At 43.4% G+C, this 26,776-nt stretch overlaps 1 protein-coding gene across 1 annotated transcript in view; it reads left to right on the forward strand.

Moving 5' to 3' along the window:
- LOC135543978 (transient receptor potential cation channel subfamily M member 3-like) overlaps positions 1-26,776 on the forward strand; it is a 94,850-nt gene that overhangs the window by 55,990 nt on the left and 12,084 nt on the right. Inside the window, 8 exon segments of the mRNA XM_064971680.1 lie at positions 354-404; positions 6,319-6,354; positions 6,521-6,661; positions 13,026-13,055; positions 14,809-15,101; positions 16,031-16,259; positions 20,658-20,858; positions 22,569-22,709. Coding sequence (XP_064827752.1) covers positions 354-404; positions 6,319-6,354; positions 6,521-6,661; positions 13,026-13,055; positions 14,809-15,101; positions 16,031-16,259; positions 20,658-20,858; positions 22,569-22,709 — 1,122 coding nt within the window.

Genomic DNA, 26,776 nt, shown 5'->3' on the forward strand with positions numbered 1-26,776 from the left:
GTGGACAGCGTTGAACTCTCTGTATTTCAATCCAGTGTTTTTGTAACTGCTCCAACCCCTGGTGGGTGTAGAACACAAGTTGTATGTCACTATTACTTCTATACTCTCTCCTGATGAGTCTGTTAGAATAATGAAATGGTAACCCTGAAGCTGTATGTACAAGTATGTATTCATTCCTAATGCCTTTATAACAGCTACATAAGACATTGTAGCATCCGTCGTAGGTGGTTATTATCAACAATGACATAATACTATGCCTACAGTGTGGTACTTTATTCAAGTGAGCCGTCTGTCATAGCTCTACAACGTGCTGGAGGCCGTGGACTAAACTCTGCTTCTGTTTGCTTTGTCAGAGGCATGGACCATCCAACACTCTATACCACCTGGTCAGAGACGTCAAAAAGGTACGCTTATCGTGTACAGTAAGTGTGTGTGACTGCGTAGGCGTTTGTGGGAATGTTTGCTTGTGTGTGAATGCAAGTCCAGCAAATGCCTTATTTGTCTAGACTTGTCTTGCTTTTGTTTGCAGAGTGTGTGTAGCTCTGTAGATTGCTATTGTTGCTAACGGCGCATCTAGGAGACGGCTTTTCTCCTTTTCAGCTGGGGTTACAGCAGTGGCTGCTTAGAGCTCTCTCTGTATTTTGTCTGTCTCTACCAGTGGAGGCTGGTGGGAGGAGCTATAGGCGGACTGGCTCATTGTAATGTCTGGAATGGAATGAATGTAATGGAGTCAAAAGTGGTTTTCATATGTTTGGTGTGTTTGATAACGTTGCATTTATGACCATTCCAGCCATTACAATGAGCCTGTCCTCCTATCGCTCCTCCCACCAGCCTCCACTGGTCTCGACCCCTCCCATCACTCTTTCGTTTGCTCTGTACACACTCACTCCCATACAAATCCAATCCATTATTACTCCATTTGGGTCCAATGTGTATTATGTATCCGTATGCACACTAACCCTGCACTGTTGGAACGTATAGTAGTCTTGCATCTCTGACATTAAACCGGGGAAAAACACTCCTGAAAGCAAATGTGCACAGTATTCCAGGCTACTAAGTGTCACAGTTCACTTAGCCTTGACACAATTATTTAAAATGAGCTACCATTATGTATTGCTATCTCTCTGCAATTGACACCAAATTGGGTGTCTCGTTGAGGAGTGAGTGTGTACAACATGCCATTCATTATGGAGAGTTAGTCTGAGATTAGACTGTTGACTGTATATGAGGCATTACTTTTTCTACTACTCTCTGCCTGTGTCTGTCTTGCTTGTTCCTTAGCCCTCTAATACTGATACCTCATTCTATACGATAATATACAAAAGCCACTAATATTTTACAATAACTTTCATGAACAAGCCTTTATGCTTGTAATTGCTTGCATTATAAATGTTATACATGTTTCTGATATGTATGGCTAATAATACTAATGGCTTATAAATGCATATAAATGTGTATAATGTTTACAAATAGTGGACTGCTATTAATAGTTTCTAAACATTTTATACATTTTATGTCATACAAATTATGCCAATGTTACCCAAAATCCTTTAGATAATTCTATGACAGAACTACAGTACCATGTAACAAAACAAATGTACAAAAATGTTCTTATTTAACTTGAGATGATGACCCATTACACTCTTGATCTTCCTTTAGTGAAAGCTCAAAGAAGTTCATAGGTCAGCAGCATCTGTATTTAGTTCTGATGAATAGAATCATAGTTGATTACAGTAACATGTGCTCCTATGGGAGAGCTGTAGAGGTTACTGGAAGTCATATTGTAATCATCCCTCATTTAACAGTTCTCATAACCCCCTTAGCTCTGTAGGCAGGGTGAGGACCGTACAGGCACTTCAGAGGATTGGACTAATGAGTCTTGTGCACAAACACATGCTCAACACACATAACCAAGCAACACGCACACACACGCACGCATACACACATATACCAATAAATGGATATTGGAATATACAGTACCAATCAAAAGTTTGGACACACCTACTCATTCAAGGGTCTTTCTTTATTTTTTACTATTTTCTACATTGTAGAATAATAGTGAAGACATCAAAACTATGAAATAACACATATGGAATCATGTAATAACCCAAAAAGTTTTAAACAAATGAAAATCTATTTTATATTTGAGATTCTTTAAAGTATACACCCTTTGCTGGCATTCTCTCAGCCAGCTTCACCTGGAATGCTTTTCCAACAGTCTTGAAAGAGTTCCCACATATCCTGAGCACTTGTTGGCTGCTTTTCCTTCATTCTGCGGTCCAACTCATCCCAAACCATCTCAATTGGGTGGAGGTCAGGTGATTGTGGAGGCCAGGCAATCTGATCCAGCACTCCATCACACTCCTTCTTGGTAAAATAGCCCTTACATAGCCTGGAGGTGAGTTTCGGGTCATTGTCCTGTTGAAAAACCAATGATACTCCCCTTAAGCACAAACCAGATGGGATGGCGTATCGCTGCAGAATGCTGTGGTAGCCATGCTGGTTAAGTGTGCCTTGAATTATAAATAAATCACAGACATTGTCACCAGCAAAGCACCTCCACACCATCACACCTCCTCCTCCGTGCTTCACGATGGGAACCACATATGTGGAGATCATCCTTTCACCCACTCTGCGTCTCACAAAGACATGGCGGTTGGAACCAAAAATCTCAAATTTGGACTCATCAGACCACAGATTTCTAATGTCCATTGCTCATGTTTCTTGGCCCAAGCAAGTCTCTTCTTATTATTGATGTACTTTAGCAGTGTTCTTTTTTGCAGCAATTCGACCATGAAGGCCTGATTAAAGCAGTCTCCTCTGAACAGTTGATGTTGAGATGTGTCTGTTACTTGAACTCTGTGAAGCATTTATTTGGGCTTTAATTTCTGAGGCTGGTAACTCAAATGAACTTATCCTCTGCAGCACTCTGGGTCTTCCATTCCTGTGGTGGTCCTCATGAGAGCCAGTTTCTTCCTAGCGGTAGATGATTTTTGTGACTGCACTTGAAGAAACTTTCAAAGTTCTTGACATTTTCCAGATTGATGGACCTTAATATCTTAAAGTAATGATGGACTGTCGATTCTCTTTGCTTATTTGAGCTGTTCTTGCCATGATATGGACTTGGTCTTTTACCAAATAGGGCTATCTTTTGTATACCACCCTTACCTTGTCACAACACAAGAGATTGGCTCAAATGCATTAAGAAGGAAAGAAATTCCACAAATTAACTTTTAACATGGCACACCTGTTATTTGAAATGCATTCAAGGTGACTACCTCATGAAGATTGTTGAGTGAATTCCAAGGGTGTACAAAGGTGTCATCAAGGCAAAGGGTGGCTACTTTGAAGAATCTCAAATATTAAATATATATTTTTTAAATTACACTTTTTTGGTTAATAGATGATTCCATATGTGTTATTTCATAGTTTTGATGTCTTCACTATTATTCTACAATGTAGAAAATAGTACAAATAAAGGAAAACCCTGGAATGAGTAGGTGTGTCCAAACTTTTGACTGGTACTGTATATACTATCTATTAGTTATTTATATTTTATCAAATTAAAACGTATGATAAAGCTCACACAAACCATAGAGCATGGCGGTTTAGGCTTTTGCCCAATATCTGTGTTTTTATTCTCTTCCTCTTGTCTTGCTGTGTGAAGGTGTGGTATTGAGTGTGTGGAATTGGTGTGCAGCATAGTAGGATGCATTGCTTTAATCAGGATGGCCCAAACATCCTGTCCTCTTCCCCTGTTCTCTCTCTGGAGGAAATCTTAGACTATCATTGGCTATGTCATGATTCTCCACACATTATGGATTTAAAAGCATTGAATTTATGTAAGCATCGGATGAAGGGACACCATCTTTAAGTCCACGAGAGAGAGTGTGCAACTGCTATTGGCTTTAGTGTGTAACTTTGGCCCCTGAACTCTAACCCTTGGATCCTCTGGTGCTGGAATAAGTCAACATGACATTACTTGGAGTGATGAAACTAGCTGACATCTCTTGGCTTACTGCATGACTGCAGTTGTGTACAGGCTTTCGTACCTAGCATCATAAAAGCAAGTTGAGGTGTTACAGCTTTTTACAATAAAAGTTCATCAGTTAGTTGACATATATAGCGTGGTTCCAAATAAAATATAAAACATTTTACTTGTTAAACAAAATCTCTTTCCTTGAGCAACTGTATTAGTAAAAAATAATACTATATATATTTTAGTTGTTGCATACAAAATAGTTTATAAAGTAATTTTTGCTCATCTTTATCATGGGTGTCAATCATTTCGGACCCACTGTACAATGGCCCCGATGCAAACAACTGAAGATAAAGGAGAAGGGCACTGCAAGCTCTATCATAATAATTATGCAGTATGGGAGGTGTTAACCTTGTTAAAACTGACACACCCAGGGTGACATTTTGTGAAGAAACCACACCTGCCTACAAAATGCATGTCACGGCTGGCTGAAGGACCAAGGTGCAGCATGGTAAGCGTACATTTTAACTTTATTTAAAAATGACGCCGACAAAACGAAGAACAAAAAACCAACCGTGAAGCTTTGGGCTATGTGCCCTGAACAACTACAAAGTTAACTTCCCACAAAACAGGTGGGAGAAAAGGGTACCTTGGAGAACACCACATCAGACGAATGAGCGGAAATAGAGACCTAATCAGAGACAACTGGAAGTGGGCGGTGAATCGAGGTATGGTTCTCAATCAGAGACAAATCAGAGACAATAGACAGCTGTCCCTGATTGAGAACCATACCAGGCCAAGACATAGAAATACAAAAAATAGATAAAAAGGACATAGAATGCCCACCCTAGTCACACCCTGGCCGAACCAAAATAGAGATTAAAAAGCCTCTCTATGGCCAGGGCGTGACAATGCAGAGTTAAACATTCTGAGTGAATCTGTAGTGTGCTTTTCCTTTATCTGCAATTGATTGACTTGAGGGCCTATACCTAATCAATGTGATTGCCGCTACTGTGTACAACCGTATGAGCGTGTAAGCAGACACGGTAAACAAATATCATTTATTTTCGTTCAACTACTTTAGGTGTTTTTGACTGAGCTTGTTTGGTGCACTGGAACCAATACAATAGCTAGTTCCATACGGGCAAACCCTGCCCATATGAAATTTCAGACATGCTTGATTTAACGCTCAAAATATTTGACAGGAAATAAATACTATTTGTATTCAGGTCTCGGCTTCATAAGACTGTGTAAGTGCACCTCTAGAACCCCAGAGTGATGGTGAGGTCAGCTCACTCATTGTAGGGATAGTTTGTTTGAAGGGAGCAGCAGGGCAGTGCTCTGACATGGTAATAGATGTAGCCAATAATGTAGCCAACATGGGATAGAGTATGTTCACCCAGCAAGGTTTAGAACGTTCTATGTAGAGGACGGGTAACGGCATAGTGCTGCGTTTAATCGGAACTTGTGTGAAAAAACACAAGCGCATCCTCCTTGGGAGTTCTCCCACTTCAAAGGGTTGCCTCTGAGCTTTGACTGGATAACTGAGGCTTTACTGGGATAACAGAAACAAAATAGAGTACGTTTTGATGGGGCATATAGGGAGCTTCCCACTAAGTAACCAGGGGCAGTGGATGAGATGGTCCGTAGATGTATGATAATTGGCCCAGCTCTAAGGAGCAGCGGAAGCCCAACTTCCCTATTTTTCCCGCTCACCGGCCTCCACTGGTTTGGACCTAATGGCCTCCTGGTAAATTACAGTGGGCTCATAGAGTTCTGCCTACTAGCTGAAGTGGATGATGAAGGCCTATTTCTAACAAGAAACGTCTCTCATTTGTTCTCCTTTTATCCTCATCTTCAGACTTCTGGTTGTCTCTCTCTTCCAGCACTGAACCCCTGATAAGATCTGGTCATATATTACATATGCAAATTAGTACATAGCAATCAGACAAATTAAGTAAGCATTGATCTGATTTTTAGATTTTTCCATTTCCTCAAGATTAGTATTTTTCCATCTTCTCCTTAACATTCTCCCTATTTTCATGGTCTCCATCTTCCTCCTACCTCCTTGACTCCTCCACCCCTCTCCTCTCAGAGTACAGTATACTGACGTCGATCTCAGTGCTGTTGAAATAACCTAAGTTAAACTGAGCTAAGTTATGATCAAATAAGCTAAGCTAAACTGCTAAATTAAGCTAAGCTAACTTCATTTAAATTAAGCTAAGGTCATTTAAATTAGGTTAGGTTATAAACTTTGTGATCTTATCTGGGGGTCTGTGTCTCCCATCTCTCCTTGGCCTTGTGCTGTATACTCACTGACCTTGTGTGCTCTTTCCAAGCAAGAATATCCAGGGTTCAGTTGGATCTACTTCAAGGTGAATCAACTAATCACCTATTCTTTTTAGCACAAAACAAATGTGTGTGGATGTGTGACGTGAAGTGTGTATGATTTGTGTGTGTTGTTTTCTCTTCCTTTCACCTTCTTATGCTCAACTGTCGTGGGAGTGTGCGGCGTGGTCTCACCACTTTCTCGGTCCCCAGGGTAACCTCCCACCAGATTACCGCATTAGTCTCATTGACATTGGATTGGTCATCGAGTACTTGATGGGCGGAGCTTACCGATGCAACTACACCAGGAAGAGGTTTAGAACGCTGTATCATAACCTCTTTGGACCCAAACGAGTGAGTGGCAGACCAGCTTTACACTTTCCTATTCTGCAAATGAAACAGTGCCTTCAGAAAGTATTCACACCCCTATACTTTTTCCACATGTAGTTGTGCTACAGCCTGAGTTTGAAATGTATTAAATTAAGATTATTTTGTCACTGGCCTACAACCCATGATGTTAAAGTGGAATTAATTAAAATAATAGATCATGAAAAGCTAAAATGTCTTGAGTCAGCAGAGTTAAAGATAAGATAAAAATGTAATAAAAAATATAAATAGTAACACAAGGAATAAATAAATAGTGAATAACAAATAAAAATAACAAGTAAAAATAGCATGGCTATATACAGGAAGTAGAAAATAACATGGCTATATATAGGGAATAAAAAGTAACATGGCTATATACAGAGAGTACCAGTACCAAGTCGATGTGCAGGTGTACGAGGTAATTGAGGTAGCTATGACTGTACATATAGGTAGGGGTAAAGTGACTAGGCAACCGGATAGATAATAGACAGTAGCAGCAGCGTATGTCATGAGTGTGAATGTGTGTGAATTGGCATGGAGCCAATGCAAGGGAGTTAGTGCAAAGAAGGGTCAATGCAGGTAGTCCAGGTAGCCATTTGATTAGCTATTTATGTCCTGAATACAAAGTGTTATGTTTGGGGCCAATAATCCAACACAGCACATCACTGAGTACCACTCTTCATATTTTCAAGCATGGTGGTGGCTGCATCATGTTATGGGTATGATTGTCATTGGCAAGGACTAGGGAGTTTTTTATGATAAAAATAAACGGAATTGAGCTAAGCACAGGCAAAATCCTGGAGGAAAACCTAGTCCAGTCTTCTTTCTAACAGACAATGGGAGAAAAAAATATATCTTTCAGCAGGACAATAACCTAAAATACAAGGCCAAATATACACTGGAGTTGCTTACTAATACAACACTGAATGCTCCTGAGTGGCCTAGTTACAGTTTCGACTTAAATCAGCTTGAAAATCTATGGCGAGACCTAAAATGTCTGTCTAGCAATCATCAACAACCGACTTAAAGAATAGTGTGCAATTATTGTTCAATCCAAGTGTGCAAAGCTCTTAGAGACTTACCCAGAAAGACACTTCTGTAAATGCTGCCAAAGGGGATTCTAACATGTTTTGACTCAGGGGGTTGAATATTTATCTAATCAAGACATATTAGTGTTTTATTTTACATGTATTTTTTCTTCCACTTTGACATTACAGAGTATTTTGTGTAAATCGTTGACAAAAAAATCACAATGAAATCCATTTTAATCCCATTTTTTCTAACACAACAAAATGTGGAAAAAGTCAAGGGGAGTGAATACTTATTGAAGGCACAGTATGTGCATATATGTCAATGACTGTATACATAGTAAGTGGATAAAGCCATCGATCACGTGACACCATTCATATGTGGGGACTCAATAGCGCATTGAAGCCAAATGAAGTCGGTTAAGATAGCGTCTCATGGAGACATAACATACACAGTTTGACCAACTCCAGGAAGTGACTTTGCAGGCGAGCTCAGTGCTGCTCCCTCTCATTGATTAACTCAAGTTGAAGGCTGACCGGGGTACTGAAAGGTGCCATTAGCAACTAAATTATCCTTATCACCTCTTCTGTGTGAGATTGTCAAATAATCGGTTAAAGGACATATATCTGGTGAATTGGAAGCAATTATTGGCATCATGATTGTCTTCAAAAAATAATAATATTTACACAAAGTTTGACCACGAAGATTAAACTTTTTCCATTCACTATAATTGAGGATCCTGTTTTCTGCTAACAATGTCTGCAGTACCGCGGTCGGCCTTGAACTTTCGTAGCTTCAATGAGTGGGGACAGTTGTTGTCCCCGATGTTTACCATGTCTACTTGTCTCTGTGGGCTCAATTTAATCAAACCTGCATTGCAGTAATTATGCAGTAGCTCTTTTTCCCATGTTCAAATAAACTAACTGACTGGTCTTAGGTACTATATACAAACCTACAACTACTAACCTGGTGGACTCACCTCAGGTAGGCTTTCAGTTTTCAGAAGAAGAAGAGAAGCATGTGTCCATGTGGGATGACGTTTGTAAAAAAATACACTGTATTGATTTTGCTATGGCAGGTTTAATTCCAGCCCATGTGTCTGTGTCTTTGTGTATGTGTGATGGATATGAGGCTGAACTGAATGCATGTGTGTGTGAGCTGTGAGGGTATGATACGCAATGTGTGGGATTAGGTTTTGACTAACGGTAGTGGGTTGTGTGGTGCTTTTTGTCTGTTTATTCGGGGCTGAATGCAGGTGATGGGATGGTTTGTTGCCTGTTCAGACTGAACAGTTAAAGAAGGTACTGCTGTGTGGACAGCTGCTCTGTAGTAACAGTAACACAAACTGACAAGCCAACTGAAAGCCAACCCGAGCCTCACTTTTGGAGTGATGGAAATGTGGTACTTAATTAACCTGTTTTTTTGTGTGATCAAAGGTTCTGTAAATGAATATGAATAACTATGCAGTCCCTCTGAATGCAGGATGTACATGCATGTCACTCTAACTGGAACCTGCACTAGGGATACGGCCTCATTTTCTCCCTCTGCGTGCATCTCTCACACACTGCTAATAGAAAGCAGTGCTGAACTGCACTACATTATACTGTTAGGAACAATGGCTGTGAGATAGAAAGGAGATATTTTATTGTTGATTGTACTGTTTCAAGGCCTCCTTCAAGACAAGGCTCCTTAAAGAACAGTGGAACAGTCCACGATAGAAGGACTATTGTGTAGAGCAGGATTTTCCAACCCTGTTCCTGGAGAGCTACCATCCTATAGGTTTTCACTCCGACCCTGTTCCTGGAGAGCTACCATCCTATAGGTTTTCACTCCGACCCTGTTCCTGGAGAGCTACCGTCCTATACATTTTCACTCCGACCCTGTTCCTGGAGAGCTACCGTCCAATAGGTTTTCACTCCGACCCTGTTCCTGGAGAGCTACCGTCTATAGGTTTTCACTCCGACCCTGTTCCTGGAGAGCTACCGTCTATAGGTTTTCACTCCGACCCTGTTCATGGAGAGCTACCGTCCTATAGGTTTTCACTCCGACCCTGTTCCTGGAGAGCTACCGTCCTATACATTTTCACTCCGACCCTGTTCCTGGAGAGCTACCGTCCAATAGGTTTTCACTCCGACCCTGTTCCTGGAGAGCTACCGTCTATAGGTTTTCACTCCGACCCTGTTCCTGGAGAGCTACCGTCTATAGGTTTTCACTCCGACCCTGTTCCTGGAGAGCTACCGTCCTATAGGTTTTCACTCCGACCCTGTTCATGGAGAGCTACCGTCCTATAGGTTTTCACTCCTACCCTGTTCCTGGAGAGCTACCGTCCTATAGGTTTTCACTCCGACCCTGTTCATGGAGAGCTACCGTCCTATAGGTTTTCACTCCGACCCTGTTCTTGGAGAGCTACCGTCTATAGGTTTTCACTCCGACCCTGTTCCTGGAGAGCTACCGTCCTATAGGTTTTCACTCCGACCCTGTTCCTGGAGAGCTACCGTCCTATAGGTTTTCACTCCTACCCTGTTCCTGGAGAGCTGCCATCCTATAGGTTTTCACCGACCCTGTTCCTGGAGAGCTACCATCTATAGGTTTTCACTCCGACCCAAGTCTAGCGCACCTGATTCACATAATTAGCTGGTTGATACACTGAATCAGGTCAGTTAAAACTGGGGTTAGAGCAAAAACGTACAGGAGGGTAGCTCTCCAGGAATAGGGTTGGAGAGCCCTGATGTAGAGCAATGACTATTCCAGCAGTGTGTGTGTGTGTGTGTGTGTGTGTGTGTGTGTGTGTGTGTGTGTGTGTGTGTGTGTGTGTGTGTGTGTGTGTGTGTGTGTGTGTGTGTGTGTGTGTGTGTGTGTGTGTGTGTGTGTGTGTGTGTGTGTGTGTGTGTGTGTGTGCGATAGACTAAGAACTGATGGCAAAGTGAAGGATAGAAAAAGAGAGACAGAGGATGCAAGAAGAAGCGGTAGCCATCTAGCTTATCTTTGATCTGTTTTGAAAAGATTTGGGCACACTGACAGTCTCATGTTAGATAAAACAGCAGTGGGAAAGCTGGCACGCACACACACAAACACAGACACACACAGACACACACAGTGGTAGGAACACAGCCTTGAAATAGATGCAGATATCAACATCCCCACAGGAGGCCTGAGTTATTTTACCAGCAGTTGGGGAAGTAGATCACATGATGGCTGATGAATACATAATTCATACACGGCCTGCTTTAATACGCCTTAGAGGGCCTGCCGCTGCATGGAACTCCACTTAGCCAGCCTTGCCCTCACACACAAACACACACCGATGAAAGAGAGCAGGTTACGGTAACAGGTTACTTCACTGAAGAAAAATAGAAATGCAACATGTAAATGTTGGTCCCATGTTTCATGAGCTGAAAAAAAATCCCCAAAATGTATGTACAAAAAGCAGATTTTTTTCTCAAATATTGTGTACACATGTGTTTACATCCCTGTTAGTAAGCATTTCTCCTTTGCCAAGATAGTCCTTTCACCTAACAGGTGTGGCATATCAAGAAGCTGATTAAACATTATGATCATTACACAGGTGCACCTTGTGCTGGGGACAATTAAAGGTATTTTAAAATGTGCAGTTTAGTCATATAACACCATTCCACAGATGTCTCAAGTTTTAAGGGAATGTTAATTTCTCTACCATTAGCTGCTTACAATATTGTTTTAGAGAAATTGGAAGTACGTCCAACTGGCCTTACAACCACAGACCACGTGTAACCACGCCAGCCCAGGACCTCCACATCTGGATTCTTCACCTTTGGGATCGTCTGAAGGGGAGTGCACTGAGGAGTATTTCTGTCTGTAATGAAGCCATTTTGTGGCGACAAACTCATTTGGATTGGCTGGGCCTGGCTCCCCAGTGGATGCCATCCAAGGCCCACCCATGGTTGCACCCCTGCTCAGTCATGTGAAATCCATAAATTAGGGCCATAAAAAATTACTTCAATTGACTGATTTCATTGTATGAACTGTAACTCAGTAAAATCTTTGAAATTGCTGCTTGTTGCGTTTATATTTTTGTTCAGTATATCTAAAGACAACTGTTAATCTAGGTTAATGGTTAAAATCTATCTGGAACAGGTTACTGTCTGGTCTAGAAAAAGTTACTGTTAATCTAGAACAGGTTACTGTTAATCTAGAACAGGTTACTGTCTGGTCTACAACAGGTTACTGTTAATCTAGAACAAGTTACTGTTAATCTGGAACAGGTTACTGTTAATTTAGAACAGGTTACTGTCTGGTCTAGAACAAGTTATTGTTAATCTAGAACAGGTTACTGTCTGGTCTAGAACAAGTTACTGTTAATCTAGAACAGGTTACTGTCTGGTCTACAACAGGTTACTGTTAATCTAGAACAAGTTACTGTTAATCTGGAACAGGTTACTGTTAATTTAGAACAGGTTACTGTCTGGTCTAGAACAAGTTATTGTTAATCTAGAACAGGTTACTGTCTGGTCTAGAACAAGTTACTGTTAATCTAGAACAGGTTACTGTCTGGTCTACAACAGGTTACTGTCTGGTCTAGAACAAGTTATTGTTAATCTAGAACAGGTTACTGTCTGGTCTAGAACAAGTTACTGTTAATCTAGAACAGGTTACTGTCTGGTCTACAACAGGTTACTGTTAATCTAGAATAGGTTACTGTTAATCTGGAACAGGTTACTGTCTGGTCTACAACAGGTTACTGTCTGGTTTACAATAGGTTACTATTAATCTAGAACAGGTTACTGTCTGGTCTAGAACAGGTTACTGTCTGGTCTACAACAGGTTACTGTCTGGTTTACAACAGGTTACTATTAATCTAGAACAGGTTACTGTCTGGTCTAGAACAGGTTACTGTCTGGTCTAGAACAGGTTACTGTTAATCTAGAACAGATTACTGTTAATCTAGAACAGGTTACTGTCTGGTTTACAACAGGTTACTGTTAATCTAGAACAGGTTACTGTCTGGTCTACGACAGGTTACTGTCTGGTTTACAACAGGTTACTGTTGATCTGGAACAGGTTACTGTTAATCTAGAACAGGTTACTGTTGATCTGGAACAGGTTACTGTCTGGTTTACAACAGGTTACTGTCTGGTTTACAACAGGTTACTGTTGATCTGGAACAGGACAGCTGTATTATTTAGTTAATGCATATACAGTATTTCTGTATTTGAACATCTGGCTTATTGAGTGTGTGTACATTTGTTCCTTTTGTGTCACTTTATGTGTGTGCATATTTTAAATGTGAAACATTTCCCTTGAGGGTGTTGATTTCTCTATAACTATGTTTTTGTTACCTTTCCAGCCCAAAGCCCTGAAACTGCTGGGGATGGAGGTGAGTTCCGGGTCATAGTGTTGTTATGATTCATTTACAGTTTAGCCTGGTCTCATAGACTAGACGTAACATAGTAAAAGTAAATCCAGGACACTCAAATTAGTATGATATGTTACGCTTGGTGTGGTTACATAAACCGAAAGGAGGGTGGTTGGTCAGGGTGGATGGGTGGGCGTATAACACAAATGTCTAGCAACCCAAATGTTGCAAGTTTGAATCTCATCACAGACAACATTAGCATTTTAGCTAAACCTTCCCCTAACCCTAACCCTATCTCTTTAACCTAACTCATAACCTTAACCCTTAACCCTAACCCCTAGCCTAGCTAAAGTTAGCCACTTAGCTAATGTTAGCATTAACCACCTAGCAACCTAGCTAATGTTAGGCAGAACAAATTGGAATTCAGAACATATCATACATATTGCAAAATGTTAACATATTGTACGAATTGCAATTCGTAACATATACGAAATGGATGATGGACATACACAAATTAATACATACCATACAAAACGTAACATATCAAACTAAATGGTTGGAGACAGATTCACGTTTACTATGTTACGTTCTACCAGCTCTCACAGTCTCGCATCAGAATTAGACGTTGTTCCATGTTCCTCAAACGTCACATTTCAAAGTTGTTCCAAACGTTGTATTTCAGAGTGTTTAAGGTTAATTTTAGGCAATAACTCAGAATTTTTAAGGTTAGGGTTAAATTCAGGCATTAACTCCAAATTCTTAATGTTAGGCATTAACACTGAATGGTTAAGGTAAGGGTTAAGGTTTGGGATAGGCTTAAAACAAAAGTATCAAAAACAACTTTCTATCGCTGGATTGGAACTTGCAGCCATCCGCCATCCCGGTCCACAACGCCCTAGCAAAACTAAAACCTACATGAAGGTAACAGAGCTCATTGTTGCCCCAAGTGAACAGTTTCCACGTCATCTCCCGACGTCCTCAGACATAGCTGGACATCGAATACTGACTTGTATCACAGGTGACTTGGATAGTTACGTCCAGGTTGTTCAGTTTGGTGGTTTCCCCTGGTTAGAATAACAGAATGCCTCGATATGACATCCTGTCTGTGTACAGGGTTTATGACAATGTAAATACTTTGTGTGACTTGTGTTATTATTTCTTATACAGCATTCTGATACCTTGCATGTTTGTGTGTCTGTCAGTGAAGCAGGCATTACCATGGTGATACCATTACCATGGAGATCTCTAAGTAGAAGTCTTTAGTCGATGGGGATACTTAAGGCAATCTGTGAACAAATCAAAATTGAATATATTATTCAATCTAAACTAATCTTCCTCATTTTCACACAGTTTAGCTGAGATCAGTTAAATTCACTCCTTTATCCAAAAATCGAAAATTAATTAATCTTGACTCAGCTGAAGTCTCCCTGTTTAATGAGATATGGAAGTAGTAGGGAAATATCAGAATAAATATTGGAATAAATGTCAGAATATCCTAAGCAGACAGACATAAAACACCAAGGCCTTTCTCAGTTCTCAATTGTCAGTACTTTCCACCTTCACTCTGACATGAGTGTAAACCAATAGGCCTTTATCAATACATGGCCATGGTACTACATCCATCTCTCTAAGACCATAGCCAGTGTGAATAATATTACTTGATCACAGTCTCTCTTAATGTCCATCTCTCTCCCTCAATGTGCCAAGGCTGAGCATCACATTCAAAAACCCATTAATCCATTTCTCTGCTCTCGTCCTGTGTGCCATGCGTAAGGATGACATGCCGATCCGAAGGGGTCGTCAGAAGACTACACGGAAGCGGGAGGAGGAGGTGGACATTGACCTGGACGACCCTGAGATAAACCACTTCCACTTCCCCTTCCATGAGTTGATGGTGTGGGCCGTGCTGATGAAGAGACAGAAGATGGCGCTGTTCTTCTGGCAGCACGGTGAGGAGGCCATGGCCAAAGCCCTGGTGGCCTGTAAGCTGTGTAAGGCCATGGCCCACGAGGCCTCCGAGAATGACATGGTGGACGACATCTCACAGGAGCTCAACCATAACTCCAGGTACTATAGACCGCAAGACAGGCACGCATAGAGTTCAAAACAAACACAGATCCTCACAGTGTTAGACAAGCAATCACAAACATGTAAGCATTTGTAGAGTTTGCCACACGTGTGCATGCCCTCAAATTAACCCCTCGCACACACCTTCTCAGCATGCTGAGATAGATGCTAACCAAGTGGTCAGAGTCTATTTTCTAGGCTGAGCGCCACCTATTTCAAGGAAAGTTCTCTTCTAAATGATTAATGTGGAGTTGAGCTGGGAGTCTGGACTGGAGCGGCATCCACACTCCTCCTCTCAGCCTGACCTGCTTTAGATAACACACACATCTCATAGGACTGCCGTACATTTATAGAGCTAATGATAACACATATAGGGTACTCTAGCCAATGACACGCATGTAGTTTAATTAATGGTATGTGTGTGGGATGGACCTTCGTGTTAGTTCTTCGTGTGTTCTTGCTCAAGTAAAAATACTGTAATGAAAATGTTGGAAGTTGATTAGAGGGAAGAACTGCCAGGTGGCACACACACACACACACACACACACACACACACACACACACACACACACACACACACACACACACACACACACACACACACACACACACTCTCTTCAAAGCCCTGACACCTCTCTTTCTGTCAAGTACAGACCATATTGGTATGTTTGTTCCTCAGAGTTTGGCTGTTGAAGTCTTATCCTAATCCTCTGAGTAGTGTTTGGTGTGTGTGTGTGTGTGTGTGTGTGTGTGTGTGTGTGTGTGTGTGTGTGTGTGTGTGTGTGTGTGTGTGTGTGTGTGTGTGTGTGTGTGTGTGTGTGTGTGTGTAGCAGTGCATTTATCTATACGTTATGTTGATATGTCCAACTGCAATGTAGCCTAGTCCAACTAAAACATTCACTGTGTGAAATCCTATATGTGTGTTTCAGTGAGTTTGGCCAGCTAGCCGTTGAGCTGCTGGACCAGTCTTACAAGCAGGATGAGCAGATGGCCATGAAGCTGCTAACCTACGAGCTGAAGAACTGGAGTAACGCCACCTGCCTTCAGCTGGCTGTGGCCGCCAAGCACCGCGACTTCATCGCCCACACTTGCAGCCAGATGCTGCTCACCGACATGTGGATGGGACGGCTGCGCATGCGCAAGAACTCTGGACTTAAGGTCAGAAGGTTAGGGGTCACACGGTGCATTGTCTAAATGGAGTTGACCAGCTGGCAGACAGACAGATAGATGAAGAGAGAGAGAGAGGGACGGACGGACGGACGGATGGAGACAGAAAGACAGATAGAGAGAGAGAGAGAGAGAGAGAGAGAGAGAGAGAGAGAGAGAGAGAGACGGACGGACGGACGTACGGACGGACCGATGGACGGACAGACGGACAGACGGATGGATGGAGAGGTGAAAGTGTATACTGAAATAGATGCTGCAATTACCCTGCTTGGCCTGATGGGAATAATGGCTAATGATATCCCATATCTGAGCTATTGCTTGACCGTCCCTAACGCTTTCAATGTTGATTTACGACAACGCACCTATAGTTACACTGTAAAGGCTTGTGCTATTATTCAGCCCAGTCAAGTAGGTTAGCCAGTGAGTTGGCTATGGTTTGATAGCATACAGCTGCTTAGATCATGAAAGGCCACAGTCATGTATTATTATGAGTAGCTGTGCTTGGAGACCGGTGGGTGGTTGTGTAGTGTAAGGAGGATGAATCCAGGTGCATTATAGAACTGGATGGCAAACCGATTCAATGGAGCAGAAACCAAAGGTAGAGCAAACAGGATGGTATACCATGAGTAGTAGATCGCACAACAAATAGCACTACACACGCACTCATCATGACCCATAAAGCCCCACCACACACACACCTTTCTGTCTGGGTTGTATTCACCAGGCACCAAATGGTAGAAAACGGACTGAAACAGGAAGGCAATACCTAAACTTTTCCAATGAGAAACACTTGTTTTCGTACTTTAGTTGCAAAACTGTTTTTCCACAGTGTGCACTAATGAATACGACTGGCCTGCTGCTACAGGTCTGAAGCAGAAAGTCAGGTAGAGAGTGGTGAGAAGATGGATTGGGTCCTTATCCATTGATGCAGCTTCCTTATACAGCTCCCTTGACACTACATGTCCTTTCCTTCAATCATCTGAAACATTTTAAAGTTTTACATTTCAGTCCTTTATCATCGCTCTTATCCAGAGCGACTTACAGTTAATGCATTAATCTTAAGGTAGTTAATAGAGACTGGACCCGTAAAAATCAGCTGGGCTAGACAATCTGGACCCTCTCTTTCTAAAACTATTTGCCACCATTGTTGCAAGTGTCACGGATGTGAAACGCTAGCTTAGTTAGCGGTGGTGCGCACTAAATAGTGTTCAATCGGTGACGTCACATCCTCTGAGACCTTGAAGTAGTGGTTCCCCTTGCTCTGCAAGGGCCACAGCTTTTGTGGAGCGATGGGTAACGATGCTTCGTGGGTGTCAGTTGTTGATGTGTGCAGAGGGTCCCTGGTTCGCGCCCGGTGTGGGCGAGGGGACGGTCTAAAGTTATACTGTTACATTGATGCTGTTGACCCGGATCACTGGTTGCTGCGGAAAAGGAGGAGGTCAAAAGGGGGGTGAGTGTAACGGATGTGAAACGGCTAGCTTAGTTAGCAGTGTTGTGCGCTAAATAGTGTTTCAATCGGTGACGTCACTTGCTCTGAGACCTTGAAGTAGTGGTTCCCCTTGCTCTGCAAGGGCCGTGGCTTTTGTGGAGCGATGGGTAACGATGCTTCGTGGGTGTCAGTTGTTGATGTGTGCAGAGGGTCCCTGGTTCGCGCCCGGGTATGGGCGAGGGGACGGTCTAAAGTTATACTGTTACACAACCCCTATTACCAGCCTGTTCAACCTCTCTTTCGTATCGTCCGAGATCCCTAAAGATTGGAAAGCTGCCGCGGTCATCCCCCTCTTCAAAGGGGATGACACCCTAGACCCAAACTGTTATAGACCTATATCCATCCTGCCCTGCCTACCTAACATCTTCGAAAGCCAAGTTAATAAACAGATCACTGACCATTTCGAATCCCACCGTACCTTCTCTGCTGTGCAATCCGGCTTCCGAGCCGGTCATGGGTGCACCTCAGCCACGCTCAAGGTACTAAACGATATCATAACCACCATCGATAAAAGACATATTAAACATCTCCAATCAAAAATCAAATCTAGAATCGGCTTTCTATTTTGCAACAAAGCCTCCTTCACTCATGCTGCCAAACTCGTAAAACTGACTATCCTACCAACCCTCGACTTCGGCGATGTCATCTACTAAATAGCTTCCAACACTCTGCAAAGCAAACTGGTTGCAGTCTATCACAGTACCATCTGTTTTGTTACCAAATCACCTTATACCACCCACCACTGCGACCTGTATGCTCTAGTCGGCTGGCCCTCGCTACATATTCGTAGCCAGACCCACTGGCTCCAGGTCATCTATAAGTATATGTTAGGTAAAGCTCCGCCTTATCTCAGTTCATCGGTCGCGATAACAACACCCACCCGTAGCACACGTTCCAGCAGGTATATCTCACTGATCATCCCCAAAGCCAACACCTCATTTGGCCGCCTTTCCTTCCAGTTCTCTGCTGCCAGTGACTGGAACGAATTGCAAAGATTGCTGAAGTTGGAGCCTTTTATTTCCCTCACCAACTTTAAACATCAACTATCTGAGCAGCTAACCGATCGCTGCAGCTGTACATAGTTCATCTGTAAATAGCCCACCCAATCTGCCTACCTCATCCCCATACTGTTTTTATTTTATTTACTTTTCTGTTCTTTTGCCAGTATCTCTACTTGCACATCATCATCTGCTCATGTATCACTCCAGTGTCAATCTGGTAAATTGTAATCATTCGCTCCTATGGCCTATTTATTGCCTACCTCCTCATGCCTTTTGCACACACTGTATATAGACTTTCTTTTTTCTACTGTGTCATTGATTAGTTTATTGTGTTATTGGCTTGTTTATTGTTTACTCAATGTGTAACTCTGTGTTGTTGTCTGTGTCACACTGCTTTGCTTTATCTTGGCCAGGTTGCAGTTGCAAATGAGAACATGTTCTCAACTGGCCTACCTGGTTAAATAAAGGTGAAATAAATCAAACAAAAATAAAAGACAACAGCATATCACAGTCATAGTAAGACATGTTTAAGGAATCAAGGTGCTTACCCAGGTCTAAGCCATCGACGGGTCTGTTGTGAAGCAGGTTGAGAGCTTCATGCTCCTTGGTGTCCCCCCAAGGGCCTAACATGGTTCACACACACCTGCACAGTCGTGACGAGGGCAAGGCAGCGCCTCTTCCCCCCTCAGGAGGCTGAAAATATTCGACATGTGCCCTCAGATCCTCATGTGCCCTCAGATCCTGCATCACTGCTTGGTATGGTAAAGTCACCGCCCTTGACCGCAAAGCGCTATAAAGGGTGGTATGGACAGCCCAGTACATCACTGGGGCCGAGCTCCCTGCCATCTAGGACCTCTATATCAGGTGGTACCAGAGGCGGGCCCAAAATATTGCCAAAGACTCCAGCCACCCAAGTCTTAGACTGTTCACTATGCTACCGTCTGGCAAATGGTCCCGGAGCATCGGCACTTGGATCAACAGGCTCCAAGGCAGCTTCTACCCCCAAGCCCTAAGACTGCTATACAGCCAGACTGCTAAATAGTCAATTCATGGTACCCAAACTATCTGCACATCAGACATAGAATTATACGATTTCAGAGTGTCGAGCTTAGAAATATGGACTTGCGGGATAAGAATAGTGCTGTGTGTGTGTGTGTGTGTGTGTGTGTGTGTGTGTGTGTGTGTGTGTGTGTGTGTGTGTGTGTGTGTGTGTGTGTGTGTGTGTGTGTGTGTGTGTGTGTGTGTGTGTGTGTGTGTGTGTGTGTGTGTGTGTGTGTGTGTGTGTGTCTTTATACAGATCCACTGGTTCAAGACGACAGTTGAGCAACTTTTAAACCTTTACTGAAGGGTGCTAAATCAGGGTCACACAGAGTGTTTCTTGGGAGTCTTTAACAAATCTACCTTGAAACAACAGAATACATGTCACACACATGGTTGTGGGTTTAAAAAAACAAGACACCTGTTCCATGTCAGATATAGAGTTGGAATGTATTCAATTTTAGTTTGCTTCCAAATATGACACTTTATACACATCACAGAAGTCTGAAATATACAAAAACCATTTGACATAGAAACACTGGATTTTCCATGTCATTTTTTTATCGTGTTTATTAATTTTGAGATTATGAAAAATATGAATAACGTTCCACCCGTGAGGCCACTGTTGGTCATTTGACTACAGGAAAGAAAGTTGCAAGGTGAGGAATTTGCTGCAGTACGTCAGGTATGTATTACATTTGCTTTGGGAGCAATGAAAACATCTCTAAGTTTGACACCTAAACCGGCCCACGCGTTAGACCATAGCTCTCCCGACGCCGTGCCACGTGACAACTGTTGAAGAAGCATCTCTGCTGTGTGCATTGCCTGTGTGCAGGTGTTTAACTCCACACTCCTGTACAGGTGATCTTGGGCCTGCTGCTGCCTCCGTCCATCCTGAGTCTGGAGTTCAAGAACAAGGATGAGATGTCATACATGCCCCAGGACCAGGACACTTACCTGCAGGAGAAGGAGGAGGAGCCTGAGAAGCCTGCCAATGAGAAGGAAGAAGAGGACATGGAGTTCACAGTAAGATCCTACTGTGAGACGCAGTACAACTCCGTGGTGAGAGCACCCACCTCAGCCCCGCCTTCAGACTATACACACGCAGGCTGTGTCTCAAATGGAAGCCTATTATTATTCCCTATAGGAAACAGGGCGCCATTTCGGATGCACCCTTAGCCAGCGATATAGGCCCACAGTTAACAAACACACACCATTGTTATTGTCCCTACACACCCATCCAAGCCTTGTCCCTATTCTGACCAACCGGAGGGGTAGTAAGAATGCCCCTCCCCAAAACCTACCTGTCATCCTGCTTCTCGTTTCCTGTCGTGTCGGCGAAGACGTGGTTGTGGAGTTGTAACGTCTCAGTCTGTTTGCCTCGCTCGGCTCCTTGTGGATGTCCCTCTTCCACCTCTCTAGCTTTCCCTTCTCTTTCACTTTCTCTATCTCTCCCCTCCCCCATCTCTCTCTTCCTCTGTTCTGTTTCTTTTCTAGTTAAGGTCTTACTAGAGGTACAGTATCGTATGCGACTGCTGCCCCTCACTCTCCCCTGTGGCTCTGGCAACAGCGCATCACTCCGCATGCTGCTGACAGAGGGTGTCTCATCTGATCTATGGCAGCAGCTTCAGCTGCTCAGGTTACATAACTGTGCCTGCCTGCCTATCTGCCTGGTCTATGCAGATGCACATTCTGTGGCTGTGTCCGAAATGGACCCCTATCCCCTGTATAGTGCAATACGTTTGACCACGGCCCATAGAGCTTTAGTCAAAAAATAGTGCACTATATAGGAGGTAGTGATCCATTTCAAACACTGCCTGACTGTTTGAACACTCTCTCTCAATACAGAACAGGCAATTGGTGACTCGGTCCATCTACATAGACATTGCGATACATATTGTCATCTGCATTCAGTCAGCCAGCCGGCACCAAAACTCACTGGCATCAGGAGCTTATGAGAATGCTGATGAGTCTTCCCAAAACACTCAAAGGATTATATCTGTCATGAGCTCTTCCGATTGCCACTGTGGGCTGCTCTCTCTATATACTAGGCTACAATACACCTAGTGGGAATTGTATTGCAAGTCAGCCTCAGATGCCTCAAAAAACACACTGTAATCGCCAACTCTCCCAGTCCATATGCAGTTAAAATAAGGACGTATGCATGGCAGTGTTATTTTCACACCGCAGGGTGTCTCTCCCTTATCCCTTGACATGCAATACAATACAATACCATTCACTGACTCCCCAACTGTGTGGTGTAGTTTGGGCATCCATGATCATAACCTCTGGGATTTGACTCCCCCATTATGGATGGCAAACTGTGTTAGAGTCCTAGAAATGGACTTCAGACATATTTCTTTTTCCTATCTGTCCTCTATCTCTCTCTCTCTCCTTTTCTCTCTTCTTTTCTATCTCTCTCTCTCTCTTTCGATCTCTCTTCTTTTCTATCTCTGTCTCTCTACTGTCCGACACTGTCATCTGAGACTCAATCCATAAGTGTTTGTCTGCGACATGTGTCATCATCCCCACCAGCACTTAATGCCGCTAACATGACACATTCAGAGAGAGTTTGTCTCTGCTTGCTACTGCTCATGCAACTATGTATATGAACAGCTCTAATGCTCTTTCATGATTTCCTCCCTCTCTCCTGTATTTTTGTATCTCTCTCCCTCCCTCCATCCCTATCTCTCTCTCTCTCTCACTCTCTCTCTGTCTCTCTCTCTCTCTCTCTCTCTCTCTCTCTCTCTCTCTCTGGGTGTGATGCACCAGGCCATGCTGGGTAAGGTAAGCACGGAGGCGTCTCGTAAGAAGGGCGTGGGGGAGGTCCAGAATAGACACCGGCTGATCCCCATGGGCCGAAAGATCTACGAGTTTTACAACGCCCCCATCGTCAAGTTCTGGTTTCACACAGTGAGTCTGCTGTCAGGGCTTGCTGCTACCTATAACCACAACATTTTAGGGGGGATTACAGTGCATTGCGAAAGTATTCGGCCCCCTTGAACTTTGTGACCTTTTGCCACATTTCAGGCTTCAAACATAAATATATAAAACTGTATTTTTTTTGTGAAGAATCAACAACAAGTGGGACACAATCATGAAGTGGAACGACATTTATTGGATATTTCAAACTTTTTTAACAAATCAAAAACTGAAAAATTGGGAGTGCAAAATTATTCAGCCCCCTTAAGTTAATACTTTGTAGCGCCACCTTTTGCTGCGATTACAGCTGTAAGTCGCTTGGGGTATGTCTCTATCAGTTTTGCACATCGAGAGACTGAAATTTTTTCCCATTCCTCCTTGCAAAGCAGCTCGAGCTCAGTGAGGTTGGATGGAGAGCATTTGTGAACAGCAGTTTTCAGTTCTTTCCACAGATTCTCGATTGGATTCAGGTCTGGACTTTGACTTGGCCATTCTAACACCTGGATATGTTTATTTTTGAACCATTCCATTGTAGATTTTGCTTTATGTTTTGGATCATTGTCTTGTTGGAAGACAAATCTCCGTCCCAGTCTCAGGTCTTTTGCAGACTCCATCAGGTTTTCTTCCAGAATGGTCCTGTATTTGGCTCCATCCATTTTCCCATCCATTTTAACCATCTTTCCTGTCCCTGCTGAAGAAAAGCAGGCCCAAACCATGATGCTGCCCCCACCATGTTTGACAGTGGGGATGGTGTGTTCAATGTGATGAGCTGTGTTGCTTTTACGCCAAACATAACGTTTTGCATTGTTGCCAAAAAGTTCAATTTTGGTTTCATCTGACCAGAGCACCTTCTTCCACATGTTTGGTGTGTCTCCCAGGTGGCTTGTGGCAAACTTTAAACTACACTTTTTATGGATATCTTTAAGAAATGGCTTTCTTCTTGCCACTCTTCCATAAAGGCCAGATTTGTGCAATATACGACTGATTGTTGTCCTATGGACAGAGTCTCCCACCTCAGCTGTAGATCTCTGCAGTTCATCCAGAGTGATCATGGGCCTCTTGGCTGCATTTCTGATCAGTCTTCTCCTTGTATGAGCTGAAAGTTTAGAGGGACGGCCAGGTCTTGGTAGATTTGCAGTGGTCTGATACTCCTTCCATTTCAATATTATCGCTTGCACAGTGCTCCTTGGGATGTTTAAAGCTTGGGAAATCTTTTTGTATCCAAATCCGGCTTTAAACTTCTTCACAACAGTATCTCAGACCTGCCTGGTGTGTTCCTTGTTCTTCATGATGCTCTCTGCGCTTTTAACGGACCTCTGAGACTATCACAGTGCAGGTGCATTTATACGGAGACTTGATTACACACAGGTGGATTGTATTTATCATCATTAGTCATTTAGGTCAACATTGGATCATTCAGAGATCCTCACTGAACTTCTGGAGAGAGTTTGCTGCACTGAAAGTAAAGGGGCTGAATACTTTTGCACGCCCAATTTTTCAGTTTTTGATTTGTTAAAAAAGTTTGAAATATCCAATAAATGTCGTTCCACTTCATGATTGTGTCCCACTTGCTGTTGATTCTTCACAAAAAAATACAGTTTTATATCTTTATGTTTGACGCCTGAAATGTGGCAAAAGGTCGCAAAGTTCAAGGGGGCCGAATACTTTCGCAAGGCACTGTAGAATGTTTTTTAACAGAGAACCCAGTAGACAGATGCAGTGTGTGACACAGCGTGTCTCTTTCTGTGCCGGTGTCTGTGCCAGTGTTTGTGTCTGTGTCAGTGGCTGTGTGCAGTGTCTTTGTACGATGTCTGTGCCTGTGTATGTGTTCAGTGTCTGTGTCAGTGTCTGTGTGAAGTGTCTGTGTCTGTGTGCAGTGTCTGTGTGTAGTGTCTGTGTGCAGTGTCTGTGTCTGTGTGCAGTGTCTGTGTCTGTGTCTGTGTCTGTGTCTGTGTCTGTGTCTGTATCTGTATCTGTGTCAATGTCCAATGAAAACATCACAAGACCTCCCCAATAGGGAGCATCATCTCTTATTCGTGGAGATAATAAACACTCAAAGGAAAGCCGTTCTCTCCCTCCCTATAAATCAAATCAAATGTTATTTGTCACATACACATGGTTAGCAGATGTTGATGCGAGTGTAGCGAAATGCTTGTGCTTCTAGTTCTGACAATGCAGTAATAACCAACAAGTAATCTAACTAACCATTCCAAAACTACTGTCTTATACACACAAGTGTAAGGGGATAAAGAATATGTACATAAAGATATATGAATGAGTGATGGTACAGAGCAGCATAGGCAAGATACAGTAGATGGTATCGAGTACAGTATATACATATGAGATGAGTATGTAAACAAAGTGGCATAGTTAAAGTGGCTAGTGATACATGTATTACATAAAGATGCAGTAGATGATGTAGAGTACAGTATATACGTATACATATGAGATGAATAATGTAGGGTATGTAAACATTATATTAAGTAGCATTGTTTAAAGTGGCTAGTGATATATTTTACATCATTTCCCATCAATTGCCATTATTAAAGTGGCTGGACTTGAGTCAGTGTGTTGGCAGGAGCCACTCAATGTTAGTGGTTGCTGTTTAACAGTCTGATGGCCTTGAGATAGCTGTTTTTCAGTCTCTCGGTCCCAGCTTTGATGCACCTGTACTGACCTCACCTTATGGATGATAGCGGGGTGAACAGGCAGTGGCTCGGGGGGTTGTTGTCCTTGATGATCTTTATGGCCTTCCTGTAACACCGGGTGGTGTAGGTGTCCTGGAGGGCAGGTAGTTTGCCCCCGGTGATGCGTTGTGCAGACCTCACTACCCTCTGGAGAGCCTTACGGTTGTGGGCGGAGCAGATGCCGTACCAGGCGGTGATACAGCCCGCCAGGATGCTCTCAATTGTGCATCTGTAGAAGTTTGTGAGTGCTTTTGGTGACAAGCCGAATTTCTTCAGCCTCCTGAGGTTGAAGAGGCGCTGCTGTGCCTTCTTCACGATGCTGTCTTTGTGGGTGGACCAATTCAGTTTGTCTGTGATGTGTATGCCGAGGAACTTAAAACTTACTACTCTCTCCACTACTGTTTCATCGATGTGGATAGGGGGGTGTTCCCTCTGCTGTTTCCTGAAATCCACAATCATCTCCTTAGTTTTGTTGACGTTGAGTGTGAGGTTATTTTCCTGACACCACACTCCGAGGGCCCTCACCTCCTCCCTGTAGGCCGTCTCGTCGTTGTTGGTAATCAAGCCTACCACTGTTGTGTCGTCCGCAAACTTGATGATTGAGTTGGAGGCGTGCGTGGCCACGCAGTCGTGGGTGAACAGGGAGTACAGGAGAGGGCTCAGAACGCACCCTTGGGCCCCAGTGTTGAGGATCAGCGGGGAGGAGATGTTGTTGCCTACCCTCACCACCTGGGGGCGGCCCGTCAGGAAGTCCAGTACCCAGTTGCACAGGGCGGGGTCGAGACCCAGGGTCTCGAGCTTGATGACGAGCTTGGAGGGCACTATGGTGTTAAATGCCGAGCTGTAGTCGATGAACAGCATTCTCACATAGGTATTCCTCTTGTCCAGATGGGTTAGGGCAGTGTGCAGTGTGGTTGAGATTGCGTCGTCTGTGGACCTATTGGGGCGGTAAGCAAATTGGAGTGGGTCCAGGGTGTCAGGTAGGGTGGAGGTGATATGGTCCTTGACTAGTCTCTCAAAGCACTTCATGATGACGGAAGTGAGTGCTACGGGGCGGTAGTCGTTTAGCTCAGTTACCTTAGCTTTCTTGGGAACAGGAACAATGGTGGCCCTGAGATAGGGATTGATTGAATATGTCCGTAAACACACCAGCCAGCTGGTCTGCGCATGCCCTGAGGGCGCGGCTGGGGATGCCGTCTGGGCCTGCAGCCTTGCGAGGGTTTACACATTTAAATGTTTTACTCACCTCGGCTGCAGTGAAGGAGACTCCGCATGTTTCCGTTGCAGGCCGTGTCAGTGGCACTGTATTGTCCTCAAAGCGGGCAAAAAAGTTATTTAGTCTGCCTGGGAGCAAGACATCCTGGTCCGTGA

Source organism: Oncorhynchus masou, chromosome 1 (assembly GCF_036934945.1).
Source record: "Oncorhynchus masou masou isolate Uvic2021 chromosome 1, UVic_Omas_1.1, whole genome shotgun sequence".
NCBI classification, from domain to species: domain Eukaryota; kingdom Metazoa; phylum Chordata; class Actinopteri; order Salmoniformes; family Salmonidae; genus Oncorhynchus; species Oncorhynchus masou.